Source organism: Camelus ferus, chromosome 21 (assembly GCF_009834535.1).
Source record: "Camelus ferus isolate YT-003-E chromosome 21, BCGSAC_Cfer_1.0, whole genome shotgun sequence".
In the NCBI taxonomy this organism is placed as follows: Eukaryota; Metazoa; Chordata; class Mammalia; order Artiodactyla; family Camelidae; genus Camelus; species Camelus ferus.
In genome coordinates, this window is record NC_045716.1 from 20,305,965 (window position 1) to 20,333,745 (window position 27,781).

The following is a 27,781-nucleotide window of genomic DNA, read 5'->3' on the forward strand; positions in this document are numbered from 1 at the left end:
TCCACAGCTTGGCATTTTCAGAGAACCCAGAAGAGCCTTGAAGACATTTCTCCCAAGAGAGCTGGGCTGTTAGAAGATGACCAACATCTAAAAATGCACAGCCACCGGGGCTGAAATAAAAACGTCTAGGAAGGTGGCTGTGTGAATTTCTCGGAAACTAAAGCAAGATACAGTTCTTTCCTTCCCCTTTTCTAATGCTTGCAGATCTCATCTGAGTACCACGCTTCTGTCTTCTTTCGTGGGTGAAAAATAAGCTTGGCTTTTGGTGAGACAGACTTCTGCCCTCAGCTGGGCCAGGTCCCCATGCTTCTGTGGCTCCTTCTGCTGATCCTGGGTGAGTAGAGGGGCTGGACTGGGACAGGGGTCTCAATTTCTAATATCAGCCAGGGGAAAGCCAAGGAGCTTCTGTCTCTGCCTCCACTTGGGGTTCAGAGACAGACAGCAAGTGTCAGCCGAAAGAAAAACACACAAAGTAAAAGTTGTGAGTTAAGTTTTATTTGGAGACCTTACTGAGGACTGTAGCCCAGGATACTGCCTCTCAGATAGCTCTGCGGAACTGCTCTGGAGAGGCAAGGGAGGAGCCAGGATCTATACAAACTTTTTTGCTGGGAAAAATGTGTAATCCAGCATCAAGTGATTACTGCTAGTGGCAAAGAACAGACATCTCAAGTTAACGATTTTAATGCTTTTCTATGAATGGGAAGATGCAAGAATTAGGAGTTATTTGAAAATTTTCTTTAGATATGCATCGTAATTGTCTAAGTGCCAGTATATCCAAAGCACGGAATTTTTCCTGCTTTTCTCCACTCTGCTCCTCTCCAGGGCTCACTGTCAGGGCAACTACAGTGGTTAATGGTTTGATCCTTGTAGAACAGGAGTCACAGGCAAATTTTTAAGTTTACAGTGTCCCTCTGTAGGTCGTAAATTCAACCAAGGTTTGGGAGGCATTTCATGACCATTTTGTTCTGTGGCACTAAGAACACTTACTCCTAGGTAAGACCAAGTTCTCTGTAATAGGGCATTCATGGGCTGTATCTGGATTAGGTCCTATTAATAACCTAAAATTCTCTGGATCATGTGTCTTACTAGTGTATTATGATCTAGGAAATGTTTTTCCCCTTGTTACTTCTTCCCGTATCTAGAGTTGCACTATTACAATTATTCTATATAGCGTTAGATATGTGGTCAATTGCCTTGGGATGTTTAGCCATCATTAATTTTGTTGGAGGTCTGGTTATACACCGGGTAATGCAAGAGACAACAATCTTATAAAATAGACGAATATAAGTAATAGAGCTGGTAACAGTAATATGATCAGAATAGAGGGGAGACACAAAGCATAAACAGATTGAAAACAACAAAAAGAGAGCAAACTAAAATGATGACTACTATAACTCGTTGTGATCTGGATTGCAATAAGCCATCAAGTCCAGAGGGGAGCCAGCCAGAGAAGCCAAATTTTGGAGGGATCAAGTAGAGAGAAAAAGATAAATGTTTCACCTTTGTTTACAAAGGTATACTTTATCAACTTTTTATAAGTCATAGTATAAGAGGAAAGGTTCTGTGGAAAATAAGGATTAAAGGTCAATAATATTTCAGACAAGAAGTCATAAAATTATAAGTTATATTTGTTCGTTCATTCAGTCCCACACAATTAATCCTGTTGATCTGGATCACAGGTCACTGTGAAACAATAGTTACTCATTCAGCCAAAGTGACAATAAATGCTTTTAAAGGCAAATACACAAAGTTAGAACAAATTACTTTAAAGATGAAGAAACTTTACAATCTGTTATCAAAAGCCGATCAATATTCCAAGAAAATTTTGTTCTCTTGACACAGACAGAAAGCCAAATTCTAGTTTTGCATCAGCATACTTTTAATATTTAAATGTGTTCACTCAATTAAGTTTTATTTTACCCTTAGCCAGTCTTGAACATGCACAAAATTTTCTCGTGGTTTCTTTCCCACAAACCTTCTATAACTTTCTTTTTTACTTTTAGGTTTTATCCCATGCTTTTTCTTTCTTTCTCTCTAGGACAAAATTACTATGTTTTCCCATAACAGAATGCATTTCCATTCTTTAAACTGTTTCCCTTTCATACAAAGATGTTTTGCTTGTTAATTTTAGTAGTTTTAATTACACATATTAATTAGAATTCTTAACTTTTAAAAATCTTAATTTCTAGTGAAAACTAAAGAGTAAGCAATTATGAACTGTCTTTTACATTAGTATTCTGTAGATTGGCAAAACTGTCAATGTTATTATAAATATTATTTATGATTTCTAGAAACATTTTTATAGAAAATTTTAATGTGGCACCAAATATTTTTATTAATAGTCCTAAATATCTCTATTTTCTGTATATAAGGAAGCCTATGTTTAGTAATTATTTCAGTATACTATTTTATGTGAAAATGATCTAGACATTTAATAAATTTCCATCATTTAACTTAGCAAAACTGTGAAGTTTCAAGTTACTGAAAATGTGGAGAAATAATTTTTAAGTAGACATACCATAAAATATAATTAAAGAGTTCACCTAAAAGCTTTTACCCCATTTATATCTGTTTAATTCATTTGTTCCCAACAATTATGTTTAGATTACCCATGAAAACTTTATGAGACATGAGACAAAGTCAGCCACCATCTCAAGCTATTTTTCTTGCTCATAAATTTTATAATAGATAACACGATCTTATTTGACTTTTAGTAAACCTAGGTGTAATAAAAACAAGATGTCTATATTAATTAAACCAACAAACTTAAAATACTGAATATTAATATAATATTGAATTATTTCTCAGATTACATAAACTGGAAATTCATTTAGGTTAGTTTCTATTACATTTCAATATGTTTAATTTGTAAGTACTTATTTTTATATCAATTAAATAGAGCTTTTTTGTAAATTTCATTTTGATAATACTATCCAAAGGTCAAGATATATCATGTGTATAACATATACACAGACATATAAACAGACATAACAAGAGAGCTCATAGCTTCATTTTAAAACTTAGTCATGAATCAGGTATTATAAACTTACTAATTTATAAATAACAGTTGCTCTAAGTTAAATTTATTTGTTCAGATAACTAAAGCTTTTTACTATTTGTGGAAAAGAACTTGAGATTGGTATCTGTCCTTGATAAATCCTTAAGGAAGCTGTTAATTAGATTTTGGGTGAGGGAGCTTTTTGAACAATTTTTTTTTCCTTGTGTATATATATTTATTGAAATATAGTCAATCTACAGTGTGTGTCAATTTCTGGTGTACAGCATAATGCTTCAGCCATACCGGAACATACATATATTTGTTTTCATATTCTTTTTCACCGTAAGTTACTACAAGATACTGAATATAGTTACCTGTGCTATACAGTATAAACTTGCTGTTTATCGGATTTTGTGAGAATCTTCCTGTATTTCGAAGCGAGAGACACTCTGTCAGAGTTCAGTAGGTGTTCTGTGCAATTCAGTGGGTTTGTAGACGTAATTCTTGGTGTTTTTGTGGAAGAGGGTGCACTGTGAGTCTCTCTACTTTGCCATCTTGGCACCTCCCGCTTGTGAGTAGTTTTAAAAGGCCTCTTTTTCCCTTTTTTCCTCTTTGGTTTCAGGTTCAACTCAATTGAGTTAATTGGGCTCAACCTCAGGTCACTGTGAGCTGTATTTACATTTCTGATTTGTAGAGATAAGCAACACAAAGATACAAAGACAGTTGCTTTTTTTTTTTAATGTACTAAAATGGCAACAGTATTTCATTCTGTTCAGTGATAAAATATTCTCCCTTTGCTTTTTTTCCCCATTTTAAAAAGTTGAAGTATAGTCAGTTTACAATTGCTGGTAAAGTTGTGTTAATTTCTGCTGTACAGCATAATGTTTTAGTTATATGTATATGTACATATATTTTGTTTTTTGTTTTGTTTTTTAGGTTTGCTTATTATTTATTTATTTATTTATTTATTTATTTATTTATTTTTAGAGGAGTTACTGGGGATTGAACCCAGGACCTTGTGCATGCTAAGCAGTGCTCTACCACTGAGCTATACCCTCCCCCACTACATATATTCATTTCCATACTCTTTTTCATTATAGATTACTATAAGATATTGAATATAGTTCCCTATGCTATACAGTAGAAATTTGTTGTTTATTTATTTCATATATAGTAGTTAGTATCTGCAAATCTCAAACTCCCAATATGTCCCTTCCCATCCACGTCCCCCACCCCCACTACCCCTGGTAACCATAAGTTTGTTTTCTATGTCTGTGAGTCTGTTTCTGTTTTGTAAGTAATCTCATCTGTGTCTTTCTTTCTTTTCTTTCTGTCTTTTTTTTTTTAAGATTCCACATATGAGTGATATCATATGGTATTTTTCTTTCTCTTTCTGGCTTACCTCATTTAGAATGACAATCTCTACGTCCATCCATGTTGCTGCAAATGTCATTATCTTATTCTTTTTTATGGCTGAGTAGGGTTCCATTGTATAAATATACCACACCTTCTTTATCCAGTCATCTGTCGATGGACATTTAGGTTACTTCCATGTCTTGGCTACTGTAAATAATGCTGATATGAACATTGAGCTTTTTGAATTAGAGTTCCCTCCAGATTATTTTGCCTAGGAGTGGGATTGTTGGATCATATGGTAAGTCTATTTTCAGTCTTTTGAGGAATCTCCATACTGTTTTCCACAGTGGCTGCACCAAACTGCATTCCCAGCAGCAGTGTAGGAGGGTTCTCTTTTCTCTACACCCTCTCCAGCATTTATCATTTGTGGACATTTTAATGATGGCCATTTTGACTAGTGTGAGGTGAACCTCATTGTAGTTTGATTTGCTTTTTTCTCTGACAATTAATGATATCAAGCATTTTTTTCATGTGCCTATTTGCCATTTGTGTCTTCATTAGAGAATTGCTTATTTAGGTCTTTTGCTTACTTTTGGATTAGGTTGGTTTTTGTTTGTTTGTTTTTATTGTTGTTGTTATTAAGTTGTATGAACTGTTTATATATTCTGGAAATTAAGCCCTTGTCAGTGTCATCATTTGCAAATATTTTCTCCCATTCTGTAGATTGTGTTTTTGTTTTGTTTATGGTTTCCTTTGCTGTACAAGAGCTTATAAGCTTAATTAGGTCCCATTTGTTTAGTTTTACTTTTATTTCTATTGCCTGAGTAGACTGCCCTATGAGAACATTGCTAAGATTTATGTTAGAAACTGTTTTACCTATGTTTTCTTCTAGGAGGTTTATAGTGAAAGACAGTTGCTTTTAATTCCCAAAAATCCTGGTCTGTCACCAAGTGATATTTAAAGATTAATTTGCCAAACTGATGCAGGAAAACAGATGTGGAACGTGAGGAGGGCCGTGTCCCAGGTCTCTGCTGAGCCCCTGGGATGTGCCCCACCAAGTGTGGGTCCTTGGCTTCGCACAGGAAAGAATTCAAGTGCGAGCCACCGTTGAGTAAAGGTAGATTTATTTAGAGATACATACTGCATAGAGTGTAAGGCAAGATAAAGGCAAGGAAAGAGGTGTGGGAATTAGGTGCTCAGATTAAAGTAAAAGTAGGTACACACTCCATAGACAGAGTGCGGGCCGTCTCCAAAGAGGAGGGAGCGAAAAGGGCCACTAGGCGTGGTGTTGCCAGTTTTTACGGTCTCAGTAGCTTCACATGCCTTCAGGTGGGATCATTCCAACTGCAGTGGGGAAGGGGCTGGGGTTCCCAGGGAGAGGGCCACCGCCCATTCTTTGGCCTTTTGCAGTTAGCCTTGGGGCTGTCATGGCGCCTGCGGGCATGTTATTTGATTGCTGTTACAATGAGCATATAATGAAGCTCAAGATCTACCAAAAGTCAAACCTCTTAATCCTCAAAGCCAACTAGGAGGTGAATCTTCCACCATTTTCATGTTAAATCGCTGCCATTCTTTCTGTGGCTGTGTCCTTCCCCCTTCCCTCCTGTCTCAAAACTAATTTTCTTTCATTAGCTTTTATTATAGCAGGGAGAAGGTTTCCAACGAAACTGGAAATCAGGGGTTCTATATTCTAGAACATTAGGATTCAATTTATCATGCCTTCAGAAGTTTGCACAGGGTGTTCAACAAAAGCCCGCTTTCTGAATGTACAAGAGCAATTAATTCTAGGAGCAAAATCTTTTTTATTGCTTTTGTTAGTTCCTGAATATTAGTTTTTGCTTTATATTGTATGGGCACAGGTAACTGTATTGGTTTCCTTTAGTATGTTTAATTAATATTGCCTGAAAGGCAGATTTATATGCTCTGTCTTATAATACCAGGAAGGGAAGGCATTCCTCAGAGAGAAATAATGTCTATCCCACAGTACAATTAGGCAAAAAAGAAATAACCATTTTATATAAAGCTTGTTCAAATACACAGTTTTTATAAACTTTCATCTCAATTCTGTAACTCTTATACCTTTACATTTAGTCTCCATTAGGACACCATCAATAGGTTTTGGTCTTATAAGAAGTTCCAGAAACTTTTCTCTTTATCCCCCAGCCATTTTATCCATTTTTGTATAAGAGGGTTTGAGGTCAAGCTAAGGGACTCAGGCCCTTTTGTCAGTCTTAACTTGATTAAGTGATCTAACTGTTGTCCCAAGCAGTTGCTGGTCAGGTATCTCAGTGTAATTTTCTTCCAGTCTTTAATTAAAAAAAAAAAAAAAAAAGGGAAAATGGAATGGATTTTAATGTTAGAGGGACAAGTTGGAGTCCCTTTGGCTCACCCAACCTCAGATAGTGTTGTATCAAAGACTTTGCTTTAATCCCATCAACATTTGTTTTATTTATCCCATTTCTTTAAAACTAACTAAAGATTTCTATCCTGTTGGGATGAATCCCTTTGAAATTTTCACCTTGTTGGGAAGAAGTCTTTTGACTTTTCATTCAGTTTCCTCTTATTTCCTTGTTAATCAGGCTAATATTTTTATCAGCATCTATAAGACCTATTGAGGGGAAGTGGAGACCATGAATAAATCTTCTTGAAACAGTTTTTTTACCCTCGTTTTAAACTAAAAGAGTTCTTAAGTTTAGTTGTTGCATTTCTGCATCCACCTTTTAAATTGGTCCTTTCATAAGCACCAATAAAAGCTGTTTATAATGAGAGTTCTCTAAAAATTTACCAACTTAGAAGTTTCTCCAGTTTGAAGGATCCATCATCTGGCTATTGATAAACAGTATCTTAATAGCAACTCAAACCAGTAAGAACACAAGAGGCACCCCACAAGAGAGTGCAAAGCAGGTAGCCTGTTGTGGGACACAACCGAGCGGCTGGTTGGTGACATGATGGTGCATGGGTTGGTAAAAGAATTTACCAAAGATAAAGTATGAAAACAGGAAGGAGTTTATTAGGGTGCACTGTCATAGACAACAGTGGGCCACACAGATGACGGGTGCCTGCATGAGCACCGAGGAGCCCGTTGTTGGGGTGTTTTATCAGGTCGGGTCACAAGGTGCCTGATGGGACTTGTGCACAAGTCTCTGATTGGTTGTAGGTAAGGTAAGAGGCTTAGGTCCATGAAAGGCAGTGGGGTCTGACTGATAAGGTGGGGCTGAAACAAGCCAGCCTGAGCTATTATGAGCTTAGGCATTACCTAGGGCTATTAGTTTGTTAGGGCAAACACAACCAGTAACAAATGAACTTTATCTGTTGAGTGATCACAGGAAGACATCTGAGAGCCCAGAAATGGGGATCGTTGGACTTTGAAGGATGTTAGTTGGCCAAACACAACCTTTATAAGATCCACAAAGTTTACTCTCAAAAATAGTCTAAGAAAGTAAAGGCCTTTGTTGTACAGGCAGATGCAATGAAGTTTAAGATGGCAAAGGCCCCTTATGGACTAGGATCCTTTATGATGAATTTTCTTGAGAGCTGACACAGTCCGGCAAAAAGGCTGCTTAAAGCCCCAGTCTATTTAACTGACTGCCAAACGTGCACCATTCGTGTACCTTCTACACGGCAGAGACCCAGTTCTCAAAACACAGAATAAAATGCCTAAGAGGATCAAGTAAACATTTACATCTCAAAGGCAAGTTCCTCCTAGACGAGCTTTTGTTCTTTTAAGGTCATGCAAGTTCCTTAAAGGCAGAGAAATACAAGATCCTCCTAGAAGGGCTTTTGTTCCTTTAAGGTCAGAATTCTGAAAAAATGTTTTATCAAGCTGGTTTCCTTCTAACCAGTTTTGGAATGTCAAAAGAACCCTATCTTGGCCATTTTAGGGCAAGAGTTCCTTTAATTCCCAACTAATCAAGTACTTGTAGGTATAAATTCCATACATACATAAACCTGGCTGGAGTGCTAGTTGGAGACTGGGAGGAAATGAACTATGAAGCTGCTAAGTATGAGATAGCGAAGAGATGAGCCAGCGTTGTGGATACAAGCCATTCACATTCATGAAATAAATTACAGACTATTCTTTTTTGTTTGTTTGTGGGCTATGAGTATCTTAAAATGGAGGCAAAGAAATGGGAAGGAAAAACCAAAGAAGAGGTTGTGGCTGGATTTTTGGAACATTTCTCAGAGAGTGTCTAATTGAAGAGATGTGAAAAACATTCCTCTGTGCTAATCTTTAAATCTTGGCTCTCTTACAGCTCCTGGAGGAGGACAATCAGGTCTGTTTTCCCTTCTCTCTGTTCCTCCTGGTCTCCAAGCATTGGTCCTCTCAGCCAGCCCTCTCCGTCCCCATAAATGAGGCTTGTGGCAATGTGCCAAATCAGTAGTGTTGCTACTTTGAGGTCACACCTGTTGCTATGGTGGGTGAGCAGACCATCCTCTGATTTCTCCAGTCTTCAGTTATTTTCCTATTACTGAATGTCACAGTGTAGAAGCAAAGACAGCAGAAGGCTGGGCAGAGGCAGGAGGCTGATGCTGAAAGAACCTCAGATTTGATCTCCTTTAATCCCTCTGTACGTCCATGCTAATGCCACTATCAAAGAGTATAGAGATACTCTCATTCACAGAGGAAAGTGTTGCAGTCAAATCTTTATATCTCCAAAAAAAAAGCTCATATCACTGCATTGTTTCAGTGTCTGATTCCACTGGTCAGTTGCAATTACATACACAAATATGATTACTCCAGCAGACCATGCCCCTTTGTTCACATTCTGTGCATCCCTCACTTACTGATAGTGTCCAGCTTAGACGGAGAGTAGAAAAGTTGCTTTCCCCATCGAATCTCAAATTAGGCAAGGTTTGAAAGTATGGCAAGTAAAAAGGAAATCTTGTACATTAAATATCAACAACCAAGTAGGAACTGGTTTTTCAGAGTCTAAAGACTGCTTCTGAGGTGTGCACGTCCCAGGCTAATTTTACCTTAACAGGAATGTATAGAACAAGGGCTTTTCAGAGTCAGCCCACCCTCTGAGGCCCTCACGGTGTTGCTCAGCTGTTGCCGAGTCCAAATTCATTCTGCTTGCCGTGTGACAGGCCAATAAATCAGGAGACGAAGTGTTGGGGCAAGGAATAACGACTTTATTCGGAAAGCCGGCTGACCTAGAGGACGGCAGACTAACGTCTTGGAGAACCATCCCGCTCTAGTCAGAACACAGGCTCCATTTATACAAAAAAATAAGGGAGGGGGGGTGGTTGGTTGTTGTAATCTTCTTGCCCGCAGGCATTCTTTGTTCTTGCAGCCATCCCTGTGGGCCAGGTCATGGTGTCCCTGTAAACCTCCAACAAAACAAAGGTTATTCTCTACTACACAACTACAAATCATGTCTGGTGAACTATTCTGAGCCCACATACCAGGAGCCTGAGACCTTTCCCCGATGACACCCATCTACTCTCCAGGCTAGGCAAAAAATGAGGAGTAACAGATTCTGCCCTAGGCCTTTCCCCAAATTGTGTCTGCCCCATTTCCAACCCTTTCCAACCCTTAATAGGAATTAGCTCAGAAAAACTCCTAGCTTCAGGCTGGGCCCTCCTCTGCCCTCCACCCTCCTCCCACTCCCCTTCACCTGCCTTTGCTTTTCCATTTCCTATTCAGGAGTATCTCCAAAAGCTTTTCTTCTCCTCAAACCTCCATGGTCCACACACTTCCAAAAGGATAGAGTGACTCTCACATGCAGGGATTTCCATTTTCCTGCCCAAGGAGACATATCCTGGTATTATAATGGCATGTCGTTGAATAAAGAATCTGAAGAGATCCGAATAGAGAAGACTGGATATTACAAATGCAAAACCCGAAGATCTTCTCTCAGTGAACCTGTGTATGTGGAGTTTTCAACTGGTAAGGAAAGAAAGAGGGAATCTCTGAAATTAAACCACTGGGCGATATGTCTAAGGGCTGGGTTAATTCAGGGAGACCAAGCAGGGCTTGTAAACAGACATGAGGATATTTGATGTACTGACTTCAGCAGGGAAAATAAGGAAATAGGGCAGCAACAGGATGCTGGATTTTCTATTGACTCCATCCAGAGAAGTATCGGTAAGTCAGAGGTCGCCGGGTAAAAGGGACCTAGGTCTGAAGAAAGGTGTGGTTTTAAATTCCTCTTTTAATAGTACATATGGAGATTTCTTAAGGACATTATCTGGGAATCAGTTCATTATCCTAGCGTAACAGAGAACCAGGCATTGGGACCAGGTAGAAATGTTGGTTGTGTGTACATGAAGTGAAAGGCAGGTGTGTACATGATTGTAGTTCTTTTTTCATGGGCAGAAATTAGAGTTTGAAGAAAGAAGCAGCAGGGAGTAAACCGACTGTGTTCCTTCACTCTCTGCAGACTGGCTGATCCTCCAGGCTCCATACCCTGTCTTTGAAGGAGATAAAGAAGTAGCGCTGAGATGCCGGGGGAGAGAAGAAGCCAGCATTACTGAAAAGACTTTTTACAAAGATGAATTAAAAATTAGTTCTACATCACCCTTCATATTAAATCTAGTCCCCAGGGACAATGGCAAATATCATTGTACTGCTAAGAAAAGAAATTGGATCATATCATCTAAAGAAACTTCAAAACCTCTAACAATTCAACTTCAAGGTAATGGCTAGCATCCTGTGGGTAACAGAGCTCAGTGGGGAAACCATGTGTGAGGATTTAGGGAGGGGCTTGCAAGTGGGAAGTTCATTAAAAACCTCGAGTCATGGGAGAGAGATGGGAGGTGGTCCCACCTGCCGGGGTCCCCGTGTTTTGGTAGCTGGTGCTGAGAGCACATGAGCATCCTTCCAGGAGCTCTGAGACTTACCGCCCTGGGACCTGTGTTTGCTCTTCTCCCTAGAGCTGTTTTCACCGCCAGTGCTGACCGTCAGCCCCTCCCAGCCCACAGAGGGGAGCGCGGTGACCCTGAAATGTGAGACCTGGCTCTCTCCACAGAGGTCAGACATTCAGCTTCAGTTCTGTTTCTTCAGAGAAGACAAGGCCGTGGGGTCAGGCTGGAGCAGCGACCCAGAGCTCAAGTTCCCCATCATGTGGAGTGAAAACTCAGGGTCTTACTGGTGCCAGGCAGAGACAGCGACTCACAGTGTCAGAAAAAGAAGCTTGAGATCCCAGATACGTGTGCAGAGTGAGTATCTGTGAGGCTGCTGTGCCAGGGTCAGAGCTGGGAAGAAGAGAGCTAAACAATGGCATGCCTTGCTTTTGGGGGAACTGAACATAACAGAGAGGAGGAGCTTCCAGCTGTCCTGGTAGCCTTCTCTCTCCAGGCTCAACATTAGCCTCACTTCCCTAGGCTTCCTTTTCCATCTATTGTATTGATTGATTCCTGGGTCCCCAACCCTGTGGAGGCTACAGAACCATACAGGATATGTTCTCTTGTGAATCAACAGATAACTAGAAGCACAAATGACCACAGGCAGTCTTTAGAGGTCCCTATGCCACTTCCATTTGTTGACCTGAACATGTCCCAAAATAAAAGAGGAAGATAAACACAAATTGGAATAATTAGAGAAGAATGTAGGAAGATGAAGGTGAGGCTGGAGAAAAGTTTTGAAGGATACGAGAGGGGTTTGGATTTAAGGGTAGAAATAATATTCTGGGTTCTCATTTATTTTGTGGGGCATTGGTGCATCAGAGATTCCTTAGAGAGAAATGTCCGTGAAATGTGACTATCGTCAACATTAGGTTTAAGAAGATCTAGAGCCTTGTCCCACATTCCCCCAGGATGGAAACTGTTGTGTATGGTGGGAGGGATGTTGCCCTCTTTATAACAATATACACAGTTAAATCCCTATTGCCCACTTTGGACCTCTGCTTATTGCACCTGCTGCTATTTGCTTATTCATGGCAAACCAGCCTTCTCCTTGACCCTGAAGTTTCTGCCATGGGAACCCTCATGTGTCATCTTGTGTCCTACCAGGAGTCCCTGTGTCTGATGTAAATCTAGAGATCTATCCCCCAGAGGGGCAGCTGATTGAAGGGCAAAGTCTGCTCCTTATCTGCTCAGTAGCCAAGGGTACAGGGACTGTCACATTCTCCTGGCACAAAGAGGGCACAGTAAGAAGTCTGGGAACAAAGATCCAGCGTTCCTTGTCAGCAGAGCTGTGGATACACACTGTGAAGGAGCACGATGCTGGGAGATACTACTGTGCAGCTGACAACATTCATGGTCCCATCCTCAGTAAACTGATTACAGTCAAACTGAGAAGTAAGTTCTGATTCCTCCTATTCAGCCTTGGTTCACAAACATAACATCTTTTTTTTATTCATCCATCCATTGATGGATACTTAGGTTGTTTCCACATCTTGGCTATTGTAAATAACACCAGAATGAACATAGGGGTGCATATATCTTTTCAAATTAGTGCTTTTGTATTTCTTGAATACTCAGAAGTAGGAAAGTTAGCTCATATGGTAGTTCTAGTCTTAATTTTTGAAGACTCTCCCTACTGTCTTTCATAGTGGCTGCACAAATTTGCATTCCCATCAACAGTGTATGAGGGTACCCTTTTTGTTACATCCTCATCAACACTTGTTATTTCTTGCTTTTTTGATAATAGCTAATCTAACAGGTGTGAGGTGATGTCTCATTATGGTTTTGATTCACATCTCCCTAATAACTGGTGATGTTGAGCATCTTTTCTTGTGCCTGTTGGTCACCTGTATATCTTCTTTGGAAAAATGTCTGCCTAGCTCCTCTGCCCAATTTTAAATTGGGTTGTTTGTTTTATGCTGTTGAGCTGTATAAATTCTTAACCTATTTTTAATAATAACCCCTTATTGGATATATGGTTTGCAAATGTCTCTTCCCACTTGGTTTTGGTTTTGTTGATGGTTTCCTTTGCTATGTACAAGCTTTTAAGTTTGATGTAGTCCCATTTGTTTATTTTGCTTTTATTTCCCATGCCTGAGGAGACATTTCTAGAAAGATATTGCTAAGAGCAATGTCAAAGAGCAGAATGCCTACATTTTCTTGCAGGAATTTTATGGTTTCAGGTCCTACTTTCAAGTCTCTAATCCATTTTGTATTGATTTTGAGTATGGTGTGAGAGTGGTCTAGCTCCTTCCTTCCTTCCTCTTCTCTTCTTTTCTCTTCTCTTCTCTTTTCTCTTCTCTTCTCTTCTTTTCTTCCTTCCTTCCATTCTTCCTTTCTTTCTTTCTTTCTTTCTTTCTTTCTTTCTTTCTTTCTTTCTTTCTTTCTTTCTTTCTTTCTTTCTTTTTCTTTCTTTCTTTCTTTTTTCTTTCATCTTTGTGACTGTCCAATTTTCCCAACACCATTTATTGAAGAGAATATATTTTCTCCTTTGTATATTCTTTACTCCTTTGTCATATACAAATTGCCCATGTATGTGTGGGTTCATTTCTGGGGTCTCAGTTCTGTTCCATTGATCTGTATGTCTGTTTTTTATTTTGGCCCTGTGATATAATTTAAAATCAGGGAATGTGATAACCTCCACTTTTTTTCTTTCCCTTCAGGACTGCTTTGGCTATTTGGGGTCTTCTGTAGTTCCATATAAATTTTAAAATTTATATGGATTTTGATAGGGATTTCATTGAATTTGTAGATTACTTTAGGTAATACAGACATTTTAATAATGTTAGTTTTTCTAATTCATAGGCATGAGATTTATTTCCATTTCTTTGTGTCTTCTTTATTTTTTTTCACAGTGTCATAGTTTTACAGTGTACAAGTCTTTCACCTCCTTGGTTAGATTTATTCCTAAGTATTTTATTCTTTCTGTTGCAACTGTAAAGTGGATTGTTTTCTTAATTTCACTTTCTGCTAATTTGTTTTTAGTGCATAGAAACACAAGATTTTTTATCCTGCAACCTTTACTATATTCATTTATTATTTCTAATAGTTTTTTTTGGTGGAGTCTTTAGGGTTTTCTGTATGTAAAATCATGTCATTTACAAATAGTGGATGTTTTCACTTCTTTACTTCCAATTTAGATGTCTTTTATTTCTTTTTCTTGCCTAATTACTCTGGCTAGCACTCCCAATTCTATGTTGAATAAGAGTGATGAGAGTGGGCATCCTTGTCTTGTCTCTGATACTAGCGGGATAGCTTTCAGTATTTCACCACTGAGTGTAATGTTAGCTGTGGGTCTGTCATATAGGGCCTTTATTTTATTTAGGTATTTTCCTTTTATATTCATTTTATTTAGATTTTTAAAAATCATACATTGGTGTTGAATCTTGTCAAATGCTTTTTCTGCATCTATTGAGATGGTCATATGTTTTTTATTCTTCATTTTATTAATGTGGTCTGTCATGTTGATTGATTTGCAGATGTTGAACCATCCTTTCACACCTGGAATAAGTCCCACATGATCATCGTATGTGATCCTTTTAAAGTACTGTATTTAGTTTGCTAATATTTTGTTGAGGATTTTTGCATCTATGCTCATTTGAGATATTGGCCTGTAATTTTCTTTTTTTGCATTGTCTTTGCCTGGTTTTGGTATCAGGGTGATGCCACTTGTAAAATGAGTTAGGATGTGTTCCCTTCTCGTCAATTTTTTTGGACTGTTTTGAGAAAAATAGGTATAAATCACCTTTGAATGTTTGATAGAATCCACCTGTGAAGCCATCTAGTCCTGTACCTTTATTCTTGGGAGGTTTGATTACTGTTTCAACCTCCTTACTAGTGATTGGTCATATATCACACACATATATTTTGTGATTTAGTCTTAGAAGGTTGTATGATTCTAAGAATTTGTTCACTTATTCTAGGTTGTACAATTTGTTGATATATAGCTGTTTATAGTATTTTTGTATAATCCTTTGTATTTCTGGAGAATTCATTGTTATTTCTCCTCTTTCATTTCTATTAATTTTTTAAAAAATTTACTTATGGAGGGGAATTAGGTTTATTTAATTAATTATTTATTTTTAAAATGGAGTTACTGGAGACTGAACTGAGGACCTTGTGCATGCTCAGCACACACTCTACCACTGAACTATACCCTCCCCCTCCTCTTTCATTTCTGATTTTATTTATCAGAGCCTTCTCTCTCTCTCTCTCTTTTTTTTTTTCTTAGTGAATCTAGCTGAAGTTTGGGCAATTTTGTCTATCTTTAAAGTAATTAGCTCTTAGTTTTATTGATCTTTTCTATTGTCTTTTTAGTCTGTATTTCTTTTATTTCCACTTTGATTTTTATCATTTCTTTCCTTCTATTGACTTTGGGCTTCATTTCTTCTTTTTCTAGTTCCTTTAGATGTAAGATTAGATTGTTTATTTGAGATTTTCCTTGTTTCTTGAGGTTTAGCCTGCATTGCTATAAACTTCCCTCATGATACTACATTTGTTGTATCCCATAGCTTTTGGTACGCTGTATTTTCATTTTCGTTTGTCTTCAGGTATTTTTCCATTTCCCCTTTGATTTCTTGGTTGATTCAGTAGCTGTTTAGCAGCATGTTGTTTAGTTTCCACATATTTGTGGTTTTACCAGCTTTTTCTTCTAGTTGATCTCTAGTTTCATACCACTGTGATCAGAAAAGATAGTTGATATGATTTCAGTTTTCTTAAATTTATTGAGACTTGTTTTGTGTTCAAACATACGGTCTATCCTTGAGAAAGTTTTATGGGCACTTAAGAAGAATGTGTACTGTACTGCATTTGGATGGAATGTTCTATATAAATTTATCAAGTCCTTTTGCTATAATGTTTCTTATAAGTTTCCTTGTTGACTTTCTGCCTGGATTATCTATTCATTCATGTAAGTGGGGTTTTACAGACCCCTATTGCTACTGTGTTGCTGTCAATTTCTCCCTTTAGGATTGTTAATAATTGCTTTGTGTACTTTGGTGCTCCTATGTTAGGTGCATATATATCATTGTTATGTCTTCTTGATGAATTGTCCCCTTTATCATTATATAATGTCCATCTTTGTCTCTTGTTACCTTTTTTGGCTTGAGGTCTATTTTGCCTGATGTGAATTGACTTCACCCACTTTCTTTTGGCCATCATATGCTTAGAGTATCACCTTCTGTCCTTTCACTTTTAGCTTATTTTGTCTTTAGAGGTGATATGAGTCTCTTGGAGGCAGTATATAGTTGGGTCTCATTTTTTATTCCATTTAGCCTCTCTGTGTCTTTTGATTTATGAATTCAAACATTTACATTTAAGATGATTATTGATAAGTGAGAACTTACTACTGCCATTTTATCTTTTGTTTCTTGGTTGCTCTGTATCTCCATGGTTTCTTTTCCTTGTGTTTCTGCCTTCCACTTTGGTTTGATGGTTTTCTATGATAGTTTTCTCAGTTTTCTTCTTCTTTAATGTTTTGTATATCTGATCTAGATTTATATTTTGTGGTTACCCTGAGATTTGCATGAAACCTTTCCTAGGTAAACTAATTATTTTTCTGCTGACAGCATCTTATCTTCATTTATGTTTATGGGTTTAATCCTTTTCCTATTCCCCTTTTATGTTTTTGTTGTCTCAAATTGTCTATTCTTATTTTGTAAGTTTGTTACCAAATTGAAGTAGCTATAGTTTTCTGCTTTCCCCTCCCCCTTTTCCCTTTATGCTGTAGTAAGGTGTCTAAAACCTATTCTGATAAATAGTGGCAGTTTTCTGATTCTATCTATTTATCATTTTCCTCAAGAAAGACCAATATTATAGATTTTTATGATGTACATAAAGTTTTGTGTACTTTTGCCTTTTTGTTTCTAGTAGAAGAGCTTCTTTGAACATTTCTTGTAAGCAGAACTGTTGATAAATGTTGATGAATTCCCTCAGCTCTCATTTGTCTAGGAAGGTCTTTGTTTCTTCTTCATATCTGAATGATAATTTTGCTGGATAAAGTATTCTTGCATGACATATTATCTTTCAGTATTTTGAGAATGTCATTCCTTTCCTGTGGTTCCTACTGAGAAATCTAATGATAGCTACATGGGGGTTCTTTTGTAGGTTACTATTCTTTTTTTCTCTTGGCTGTTTTAAAATTCTTTCTTTGTCATTAAGTACTTTTGACGATTCTAATATGTCTTATAGAAGGTCCTTTTCCATTGAGGTAATTAGATCTTCTCTTAGCTTCATGGACTTGTTGTTGTTGTTGTTGTTAGAACGACTCAGCAAAATAAAATTCCAGTTTATTGTTGGACAACATTGTTTCACACATACATCAAACAGGCCAAAAAAATAAATAAATAAACAGCGACTTCATAGACTGAAAAAAGGGGAAAAAAAGGAAACCTTTTATCTTTGACCTTTTTAACCATCTCATACAAACCAACTACTTACAGTACAGCTAAGTACATACACAAAAAAAAGTTACTGGAATGCTCGGAATAAGATTGTTTTCGTGTTGGTTTTTTTTTTTTTTTTTTTTTTTGCACAAGGTTTTTTTTTTCTCCTTTGGGATTATAATGAACATGGTTATACCACAAGTCAGAAGCAGGACAGAGAATGCTCCGAAGGCTGGTTTGGTCATCCGAGATCATTAAAAAATGGCTGACTCCTAACAATATGTACAAAAATACAAAATGTAAATAAAAAATACAAACAAATTTTCCTTTTTAAAGTACTTTAAGAAAAAAAACAAGGCCTTGGACTTTTGGGCTCTTTTTTCTTCCCCTGTTGCAAATTCACAGTTGTGGTTTTGGTTGGGTGGTGGAGAGTGTGTTATTTGCAGGTGGCGCTGCCCGCGGCAGGCGGGCATGTGGGCCTCTCTACTCGAAGGTGACCACGTTTAGATTCTGAGAAGGGAAGTAGAGGGTGAATAGGTCACGGTGGCCTTTTTTTAAGTTTAACTTTTTCTTTTTTACTGTCTAGTCATCCTTACCAGTCTTCTGCTTCTTGGTGTCAACATCGTCATCCTCATCATCTTCAACTGCCCGTTTGCCCGTAGCTGCCTCGTCTTCATCTCTATCCTCTTCCTCACCATCACCTTCCTCTTCCTCCCCACCTTCTTCCTCTTCTTCATCTACCTCATTGTCGGCCTCCTGCTCCCCGTTTTCCTCATTAGCGTTGCCATTAGCAGGTGCCTCTCTCCCGTTCTCTGCCTCCTCCACAACTTCCTTCTTCTCTTCTAAGTCCTTGGTGGTGATCTCGGAGCTGGTGTCCACGGCCATGTCTGACATGATAGGCAAGCTGGTGATCCCATGCAGAGGATTAAAAAGAAAGCGAGAGTTGAGGACTCTGGCGATAAAGCTGCCGGAGTCCGCGGCGGCGGCGCAGGAGGCGCGCGGTGGAGGTGGCTGCGGCGAGCGCGGAGCCGGACACGGGAACAATGCAAAGATGGCTTTTCACAGCAGCCAGTGGGGCTTCATGGACTTGTATATTCAGTTTCTTCCTCATGCTTGAGAAATTCTCAGCTATTACTTAATTAAATATACTCTCTGTGCCCTTCTCTCTGACTTCTCCTAAGATACCCGTTACTCTAAGGTTGCCCTTCCTGTAAGAGTTGGATAGCTCTCAAAGAATTCTCTCATTTTAAAATTATCTTATTTCTCTCTTCCTCTTATACTTGTACCATTTCTAGATCTATATCTTAGAGATCACTAATCCTCTCTTTCATACAGTCTGCTCTATTTCCAATGCTTTCTAATGCATCCTTCTTTCTCGTTTATTGAGTTCCTTAATTTCAGAATTTCTGTTTGGTTCTCTTTTAGAGTTTTAATTTTTCTGGTAAAATACTTCTGTTCATTGATTTTATTTTTAAGCTCATTAATCTGGCTTTCTGAGTTTTCCTGTCGCTTGTTGAGTTTCTTCATGACAAATATTTTGAATTCTTTCTCAATTAGGTCACAGTATTCCATGACTTTAAGTTTGGCTTCTGGAGAATTGCCATTTTCTTTCTGTGGTTTAGTATTACTGTGATTCTTCATGATACTTGGTGAGTTGTTCTTCTGCTGGTGCATTTGCTGTAGTGACAGGTTAGAAATTAGAGGCCTTTCTTTTGTTTTCAAGTAGGTGGTGCTATAGCATAACTTTTTGGTTTCTTTTCCTTAAGCTGCTTCTGGTTATATTTGAGAGTAGGCACTTTGTATCCTCCCCGTCTCTGTAAGAGATATGGCTGTATTATCTCTTCTTGTGCCTCGGGGTCATTGCTGCTTTGCTTCTGAAGTGTTGCTGTTACCATGACCTGGTGCCCCACGATTGTAGACTCTTCCCTCATATCCAGGATCCCTTGAGTCTTAAGCACCACAAATGCAGAGAAAAGGAAAGAGTAGGGTGGGAGCCAGGGTCAGACTGGCATCTCTGCCCTGTCTGGTGTTGTAAGGTCTGTGGGCTCCACTGCTCTGGGTTTAGGGGCCAGGGCCAGAGTCGTGAGCACCCATTAAAAATGGAAAAGGACTTGAATAGACATTTCTCCAAAGGAGTTATATAAATGGCCATTAAGCACATGAAAAAAAATGCTCAACGTCACTGATTATTAGGGAAGTGCAAATCAAAACTACAATGAAATACCATCTCATACTCAAGAAGATGAGTACCATACAAGATAATGGAAAATAACAAGTGTTGGCTAAGATGTGGAGAAACTGGAATCTTTGTGTAATGTTGGTGGCAATGAAAATGATGAAATAATTGAGAACAGTATAGAGGTTCTTCAGAAAATTAAAAATAGAACTACCATTTGGCACAGAAATTCCGCTGGGTATACACGCCCCAAAATTGAAAACATATTCTCAAAGGGGTATTTCTAAACCCACATAGAAAACAAGCATTATTAGTAATAGCTAAAATATGGAAACAACCCAGGTGTCCATCGACACCTAAATAGATAAGCAAAGTGTGGTATATACATAAAATGGAATATTATTCAGACTTAAAATGAAAATTCTGACACATGCTACAACCTGGATGAATCTTGAGGTCATTATGTTAAGTGAAACAAGCCAGACCCCAAAACAAATACTGTATGATTTCACTTACAAAAGATATTTAGAATAGTCAAAATCATGGAGTTGGAAAGTAGACTGGTGCTTGTCAGGGGCTGAGGAGATGAAGTGTAAGGAGTTATTGTTTAATGGGTATAGAGTTTCAGTTTTACAAGATAAAAAGTTACAGAGGTAGGATGGTGGTGATGGTATTCACAGTATTCTGAATGTATTTAATACCACTGAACTATATACTTGAAAAGTTTATGATAAGTTTTGAATTATGTGTATTTTACAGGAATAAAAAATTGGATAAAAATATATGAGGCAACAACATGGGTGGAAAGGTACATGGAGATGTGCAAAGAACATATAAAGTCTTACCTCTGAGTCTCTTAGCATTTAGCCCAAGTCATTTTATTTTGCAAAAGATGGACAGAAGGGCCAAACTGAAGTTACCAGTTTAAATTTAGCAGGAATCCTACACTTCCAAAAGCAAGATGGCGTTTCTACCCAGATGAGGCAGCTGATGCCGTCTGTCTTTCAGCCAGTAGATTGCATATTTTCAAGTTGAATTATTCTTCTTCAATGGAGTATGACCCCAACCTCCCTCCCGTTTAGCCAATCTCAGACGCAGGGCCAAGTTTAAGATCCTTACCCAATTTCTCTCTTCAAGGAGCACACAACTTACGTCTAAAGCACCACACACAGATGGGCTCATCCAGCTTTCCTCACAGTTCAGTAGAATCAGCAATCTTACAGTTCATGTTCCACATTAATTAATGATTGACTGATGTGTCCATATATTAATTAAAAGAATAATGATTTTCTGTTCTTCCTGGCTGTCCTACTTCTATTATCATCAATTAAAATGGAAATCATTGTTTCTATTGCTGTATCTGGATATTTGAGGGGCCAATCTAGATCAATGTGGTCATCCACCTATCCACCAATTATTGAGGAACTATTCCATGCCGAGGCAAAATTCTAGCAGCCAGAAATACAAAACGAAAAAACAGATAAGTTCTCATTATAAAACTTACATTCTTTTGGGGGAATCAGATATACAAAAATGATAGATAAATAGATGAGAGAAAGACATAGATATATACATAGATTGATAAAATGTTAGTGCTAATGCTCTGTAGAGAAATAAAGCAAGGCAACTGGGTGGAGGGTAATGAGGTCCTACTTCAGATAGATTGTGGAAGTCTAGGTTTAAAGTTAAGACTCAGGAATCAATACTATTGAGAAACAAACCTTGCTTTTAGTTATTATTTCTATCAATAATAGTAGCTAACAGTTATTGAGTACTTTACATACATGATTCTTATTGCTTGAGATATAATTATTATTAGCTTCATTTTACAAAGGAATAAGCTGAGACTCAGAGATATTAACAAGTTTTAAAACTTCAAGATCCCAGAGCTAAGAAAGGGCAGAGGCAGGATTTAAGCTCAGGCTTTCCTGAATCCCAGGTCCATGTTCCTACTATTAGACTAAGCTGCATGTTCCTTCTATTATGTTATCTTGTGTTCATACTTCATTAAAACTGTTGATGAACTATGTTCCCTCCCCAGTTCCAGTGTCTCATCCTGTCTTCACCTTCAGCCTTGCTGGGGCTCAGGCTGTGATGGGAGACGTGGTGGAGCTTCACTGTGAGGCCCAGAGAGGCTCTCCCCCAATCCTGTACTGGTTTTATCACAAGAATGTCACCCTGGGGAACAGCTCGGCCCCCTTTGGAGGCGGAATGTCCTTCAACCTCACTCTGACAGCAGAGCATTCTGGGAACTACTCCTGTGGGGCTGACAATGGCCTGGGGGTCCAGCGCAGTGAGGTGGTGACACTCAACATTACAGGTGGGTTGGTGGTGCTTGGGCTCTGGGTTATATTTATAGTCAATAAAATATTTCTTCAACAGACTGTACAAATTCTACCAGTGTCAAAGAGTTTTTAACGTGACACCCAGGCTTGGGGCTTCTGGAGATTGGGACTGATTTCATGGTGGAGAGGAGAAAGGAATAAATTTTAATCTCAGTTGCTGACAGTCACTCTCCAAGTGCTATTATTTTGAAAACTACAAATGAAACTGGAAATTATTCAAATTGAAAAATCAGAACCTGGCCAAAAAAAAAAAAAAAAAACCTGTCTTTATAGATCTCTAGCCCCGACTTACATGTTTTTTGTCTAGATCAAAAATATTTGGCACTGGAACTCAAGTAGAGGTCTCTTCACTCAGGGCCCTCCAGTAACAAATACAAAGCAAGCCTTATCACTGTGGGAGTCCCCACAGGGCTGCTGAGCATCCTCGGCCTTGCTGCTGCCTACTGCTGTTCTGGTGGGTTACTTCAGGACCCAGAGGAGCTCGGGTGAGTGTCTACATCTTACTGTTTGATGTTGTGACTTTTGCCATTGCTATGATAATGTGGACTTGTGTAGGGCATCTTATAAAGGCCAATTATTCCTTTCCAAGTAGGAGGCCCTCAGTTCTTCTCATTGCCACTCTACGGCAGTGACAAAAATGTAGAACAAATTTTTCAGTTGTGACTCCATGTGTTTAATCTGAGATTTAAATCAGATCAGCAGTTTTGCTTCCAATTAAACATTAGAAAGTTAAGTATTTACTGTTCTAACCCCAGTCCAAATCTTACTGATAACAAAAAGACTGAGAAACAAAATCCTCCACTTGTAACAACAAACATAGACAATATTCATAGGTGCAAATCATAAACTCTGAGATATGCTTTAATACCATTTAAATACAGTGAATACAGAAAATTCGTAGAGATTCTGAGAATGACATTAAAATGTCAGTTTCTGATTGTTTGTTGCTAGGATGTAAAATTCAATTGATTTTTGTATATTGATCTCATATCCTGCAACCTTGCTAAATACACTTCATTCTAGTATTAGTTTTGTAGATTTCGTCAGATTTTTTAAATAGATGATCATGTTATCTACAAACAAAGATAGTTTTACTTTTCCTTTCCAATCTGGATTCCTTTTAATTATTTTTCTTGCCTCAGTGTGTTGGCTAGAACCTCCCGTACAATGTTGAATAGAAGTGTTGAGAACAGACACCCTTTCACCATTAAGTATGGTAATGTAACTGGGATTTCTTGTAGATGATCTTTATTGGGCCACTAACTGTAATTTGCTGAAGGTTTTTATGGGAAAAAATGACAAATTCTTTTACTACATTGATTGAGATGACCATACGGTTTTCTCTTCTAGTCCACTGATACGGATTTTGGATTTTGAATGTTGAACCAGCTTAGCATTTGTAGGGTCATGATTTTTGACTTGCTAAAATTTTAAGAATGTTTGCATCTATGTTCTTAAGGGATATTGGTTTGGTAGCTTTATTTTCTTGTCCTTTTTTTTTCCTGACTTGATGTCAAGGTAATATGCAGTGAGTTACCACTTCCAGAATTCTTCATTCCTCTGTATGTACGTAATTCCATATTCACACAGATCACTTGTCATCAATCCTTTGTTTGTCTTTCAGGAGGACATTTTGCCACTGGAACACCTAGGTGAGGTCTCTGCTTCTTGTGCTGCTAACATTTTTATGATTTATTTATGTTCACAAGATAATTATGTACATTAAAAAGATTTGATTGGGTTTTCCATTAATATTTTCAAATTCTTATGAAATCAAAAAATGTGAAGAGAGGAGTGTACAGCTCGCTGGTAGAGTGCATGCTTACCATGTATAAGGTCCTGGGTTCAATCCCCAGTACCTCCATTAAACATAAATAAAGAAACAAACAAATAAATAAATAAACCTAATTACCCCTTCAAAACTTTTTTAAATGAATAAAAAATATAACCTGGAAGTTCTTTAAAAATGTGATTAAGAAGGCCACTTTCAATCATGTTTGTAAATAATACTCACTTACACACGGAATTAATGTAATTTGTTATCCGTGTTAATTTATCTCCTTCCCTAAGTGTGCTCCAGTAGAGAATTGACCACTGATGTCTTAATGATATCATCTTTCATAAGGCTACATTTCATTCATTCCCTTATTGCTCATTCCTCTACTCATGCACTCGTTCAGGAAAGGATTATGGAATGCTGGCCACTTCAAATGCACGATATCAACTGCAGAAAGAAATGAAACTGGAAAAAAATACTTTTCGTGAAGAGCCTTCATGGTATCTTACAGGAAATGTAGATTGTTGCAATATGAAGTAGAAATTGAAAGGGACCTTTAAAAAAAAGACAAAAGTCAAGTTCTGCAGGAATACAGAAGTCTTTGGGTTTCGATGTTTAAGTATGTGAACTTTTGAAAATAGTAAACTATTAGTCAAATACAAGTGATTAGTCTGTCAAAGGGACCTTGAACTGTGTCACTTTTGCACTCTGCCCTTGCCCCAGTTGGCCTCTCTGTAACGGGCACCATCTCGGGCCTTAGTTCTTCTGACATTTTCTCGAGAGCCTTGCAGACTCTTAGAGCAAGTAGCCGTGATATTTTTATATGAACCATGCTGGGCTCTTCCTGGTTAGTGATTTTCCTGAGATTCTGTACGGTCTACAGACACTTTTCTCCTTTTTATCTCACTAACCCTCTGTCACAGTTACAGTCCCAGTGAGTTTCAGGAGCCTTCCTGGTCCAGGACCTCCAACGCAGACCCCCAAAATCCCAAACACTCTGAGCCACCAGCCCTACAGGAGCCACAGCCAGTGTACAGCAACGGTGAGGACTTCCTCAGGGAAAGAGGGCTCCAGGGATGCACCAGGGAGGGAAAAGAGATTGAGCAGGAGTCCATGGCCTGGCCGTATTTAACTTAAAAATGACATTTCTGGCACTATGTCAGGGACAGAGGGCGGTTATAGACTCGGTGGTGAGGAGGAAGAGTCTGTAGTGTGGGATCTTGATTACAGCCAGCTGTAATTTATTCTTTCCCAGTGAATCTTGGAGATAGCAACCTGGTTTATTGCCAGATCTGGAACACACCGCATGCAAAAGAAAACTCAGGTGAGACACCTTCCAAACAAGTAGAGGTAAGGTGTCAGTGTTTTATCAGATGCAGCAAAGGGTCTTTGATCAAAGAGTTATCTCAAATGTGAATTGAACATGAAAAGCGTTAACTGCTCCTCTTCTATTACCAGTCATATAATCATATGCATTCCCTCTTACTTGTCTGTACTGCCACCATTGCCCCGTAAACCCTTTAAGGATAGACACCGTAAGTTTTTGCTCGTGTATCAGTAGCACCTAGTGGGATACTTAGAAAACAACAGGCCCCCTCAAATGTTTTCTTTTGATAAATGCATATAATTGCTAAATCAAGCCTTTCATTATCTAATATGTAGACAATTGTAATTCTTTTAACTGATCTCTTTATTTCTAATCTTGCTCTCCTTGCAGCCTTCTAACAATCTGCTTGCAGCATGATCCCTCTGAGAGGCAATTGCTCACATCATTGCCTAGATTAACTGCCCTCAGTGACTCTCCGTTCTAAAGCATGACCCTTCCCTCCCTCTTCATTTGGCCCCTCCTCTGAGTTCTGCCTTCTGTCCTTGCTTTAGCGTCCTTACTTGGCGTTTCCTTGATCAAACTGGGCTATTTCGTGCTTTGGTTCTCATGCTTCTTGGTAGACCTCAAATGTTCTTGCCTCTAGTTTACCTGGTGATCTTTGCTCAAATTTTAAGACACAATTCAGTTACCACTGTGAAATTCACAGTGATCCTCACCAGCCCTCCCTATCTCCTAACCTGAGAGGAACTGATAACTTTCTGTGGCAACAGCATACTTTAATATGTATTTTTATGTTGATGCTCATAAAACTTGTTGTATCTGTTTCCATGTCTACTTTTCCCCTTAAAAATTAGAAGGTCCTTGATTGAATGGACTGAGTTTATATCATTTTTGTCTCCTTATAGCCTACAAATGCTTAACAGAAAGTCTTATTCACTGCATGCTTATTGGCTGAATAAATAAATGAGAGCTCCAAAGAGCCCCTTGGAAGGATAGGGGAAACACACACACTGAATTTTCTCAGTGCTAACACTGCAAGTCTCTGTCTTACTGGGAATTTTCTGCGTGGCCTCAGAATGCCAACTCTGTATCCCTCCTCCTCCAATTTCTCCGTGCAAAGTGAAGTGAATCATATTTTGCTGCCTTCTCCCAGATGATCGGTATAGCCATTGAGGCCCTGAATGGAGGTGGGGAAGTGGAGGTAGCAGTGCTACTCTGTTGGGGTTGTGACGAGCAGTGGAAAAAGAAGGATATTTTCAGAAAAGTTATTCTGTGCATTTTATGGGCAGAGGAAAAGGCTTTTTCGTGTGTGTTAGGATGGGATACTTTGTCTGTGAGGGCTTGGAAAAACTCAGCAGAGGAAACAGTTAAGAAAGGAGTCAGCAGTCAAGCAGATTGGCCTGGAATGCATTGTGAATAGGTTGTAAGTTGCAATGCATGACCCACAAGTTACTGTTTTTCTTTCTTCTTCCCATCCAACAGCAAATTCTCCAAGGAGGCATTGGGAAGATAAGGTGGGTCATATTTCCTGGCTTTCTTCCCCCTCTGTTCTTCCTCACCTATATTTAGGTGCTTAATATTGTTTTTATTTTTTTCCCCACTAGGAGCCCACCATCATCTATTCAGAGCTGAAGAAAGCATATCCAGATGACTCCACAGAACAGGACAGCAATAGAAACATAGATGAAGATGCCACAGAAAACTATGAGAATGTCCCATGCACATCGTCAGCTGTAGACCACTAGCTCTGTATCCAGCATGGCTCACAGAGACCCTGAGGAGCAGCCCGTGTCCTTCTCTCTGTTATCGCCAACGATGCACCCTCGTTCCCTCCAGGACTCAGCATCCCAGGAGGTTGGGCCGTAGGGGACGTGAGGCTGTGTGAAAGTTCTGCCAGCTTTCTCTGTGCCTGAACCTATATGTTCTCCAGGAACATAATGGGCAGCTGCATTCTTTTCACACTCGAGATACATGTGAAGGCAGGGCAGGTGGGCCTTCAGCTCCTGGACCTGTTGAAGAGAAGGGAGAAACAGTCTCGCCAGGACCACAAGGGTGCAGTCATGACCGGTTGATCTAAGTGTGATCAAAAGCTTTTAATGTACTATCCTTACATAAACAATTTGCTCTAAACATTTTGTTTCCATCTTGTGTGGTTGATAGTGGCATTGCTGATATCCTGGCTTATATGCTTTGTTCCAGCTACCATATTGGAAACACCAAAAAAGATTCATTCTGCCCACTTATATACTATTTCTTCATGAAATGTACATTAGTATTAAGATTTAAAAAATAACTCATTCTTTTTAATGGGAGAGATCTTCCAAATTGTCTGTTTAGATAGTGTTAGGGACTGAATTGTACTCTCTCAAAATTCAACGTGACTGTACTTGGAGATGGAACCTTTAAGGAGGTAATTATGGTTAAATGAGGTCATAGGGTGGACCCTAATCCAACTGGGCTGGTGTCTTTGCAAGAAGAAGAGGAGACACTAGAGACGTCTCTATCTTTCTTCATGCACACAGAGGAAAAGCCATATGAAGACACAGCAAGAAGGCAGGCTTGTGCAAAACCAG

At 38.6% G+C, this 27,781-nt stretch overlaps 2 protein-coding genes across 2 annotated transcripts; one reads left to right on the forward strand and one right to left on the reverse strand.

Moving 5' to 3' along the window:
- On the forward strand, nucleotides 1-27,504 carry LOC106731182 (Fc receptor-like protein 2). Its single transcript, XM_032463975.1, is given in 14 exon segments — nucleotides 1-334; nucleotides 8,608-8,628; nucleotides 10,002-10,244; nucleotides 10,738-10,992; nucleotides 11,231-11,515; nucleotides 12,308-12,595; nucleotides 21,801-22,079; nucleotides 22,460-22,542; nucleotides 22,544-22,589; nucleotides 23,732-23,756; nucleotides 24,805-24,923; nucleotides 25,137-25,205; nucleotides 26,691-26,722; nucleotides 26,813-27,504. Coding segments are annotated over 14 exon segments (1,917 nt in total). The 5' UTR covers nucleotides 1-303; the 3' UTR covers nucleotides 26,954-27,504.
- On the reverse strand, nucleotides 18,133-18,653 carry LOC102517450 (prothymosin alpha). The gene has a single exon (XM_006195430.3). It carries the CDS (start codon nucleotides 18,475-18,477, stop codon nucleotides 18,166-18,168), a length of 312 nt encoding a protein of 103 aa, XP_006195492.1. The 5' UTR covers nucleotides 18,478-18,653; the 3' UTR covers nucleotides 18,133-18,165.
- Nucleotides 27,505-27,781: the final 277 nt, after the last annotated feature.

Excerpts from the sequence above, each read along its gene's own strand:
- LOC102517450 (XM_006195430.3), bottom strand. The coding sequence starts at position 18,477 with ATGTCAGACATGGCCGTGGACACCAGCTCCGAGATCACCACCAAGGAC.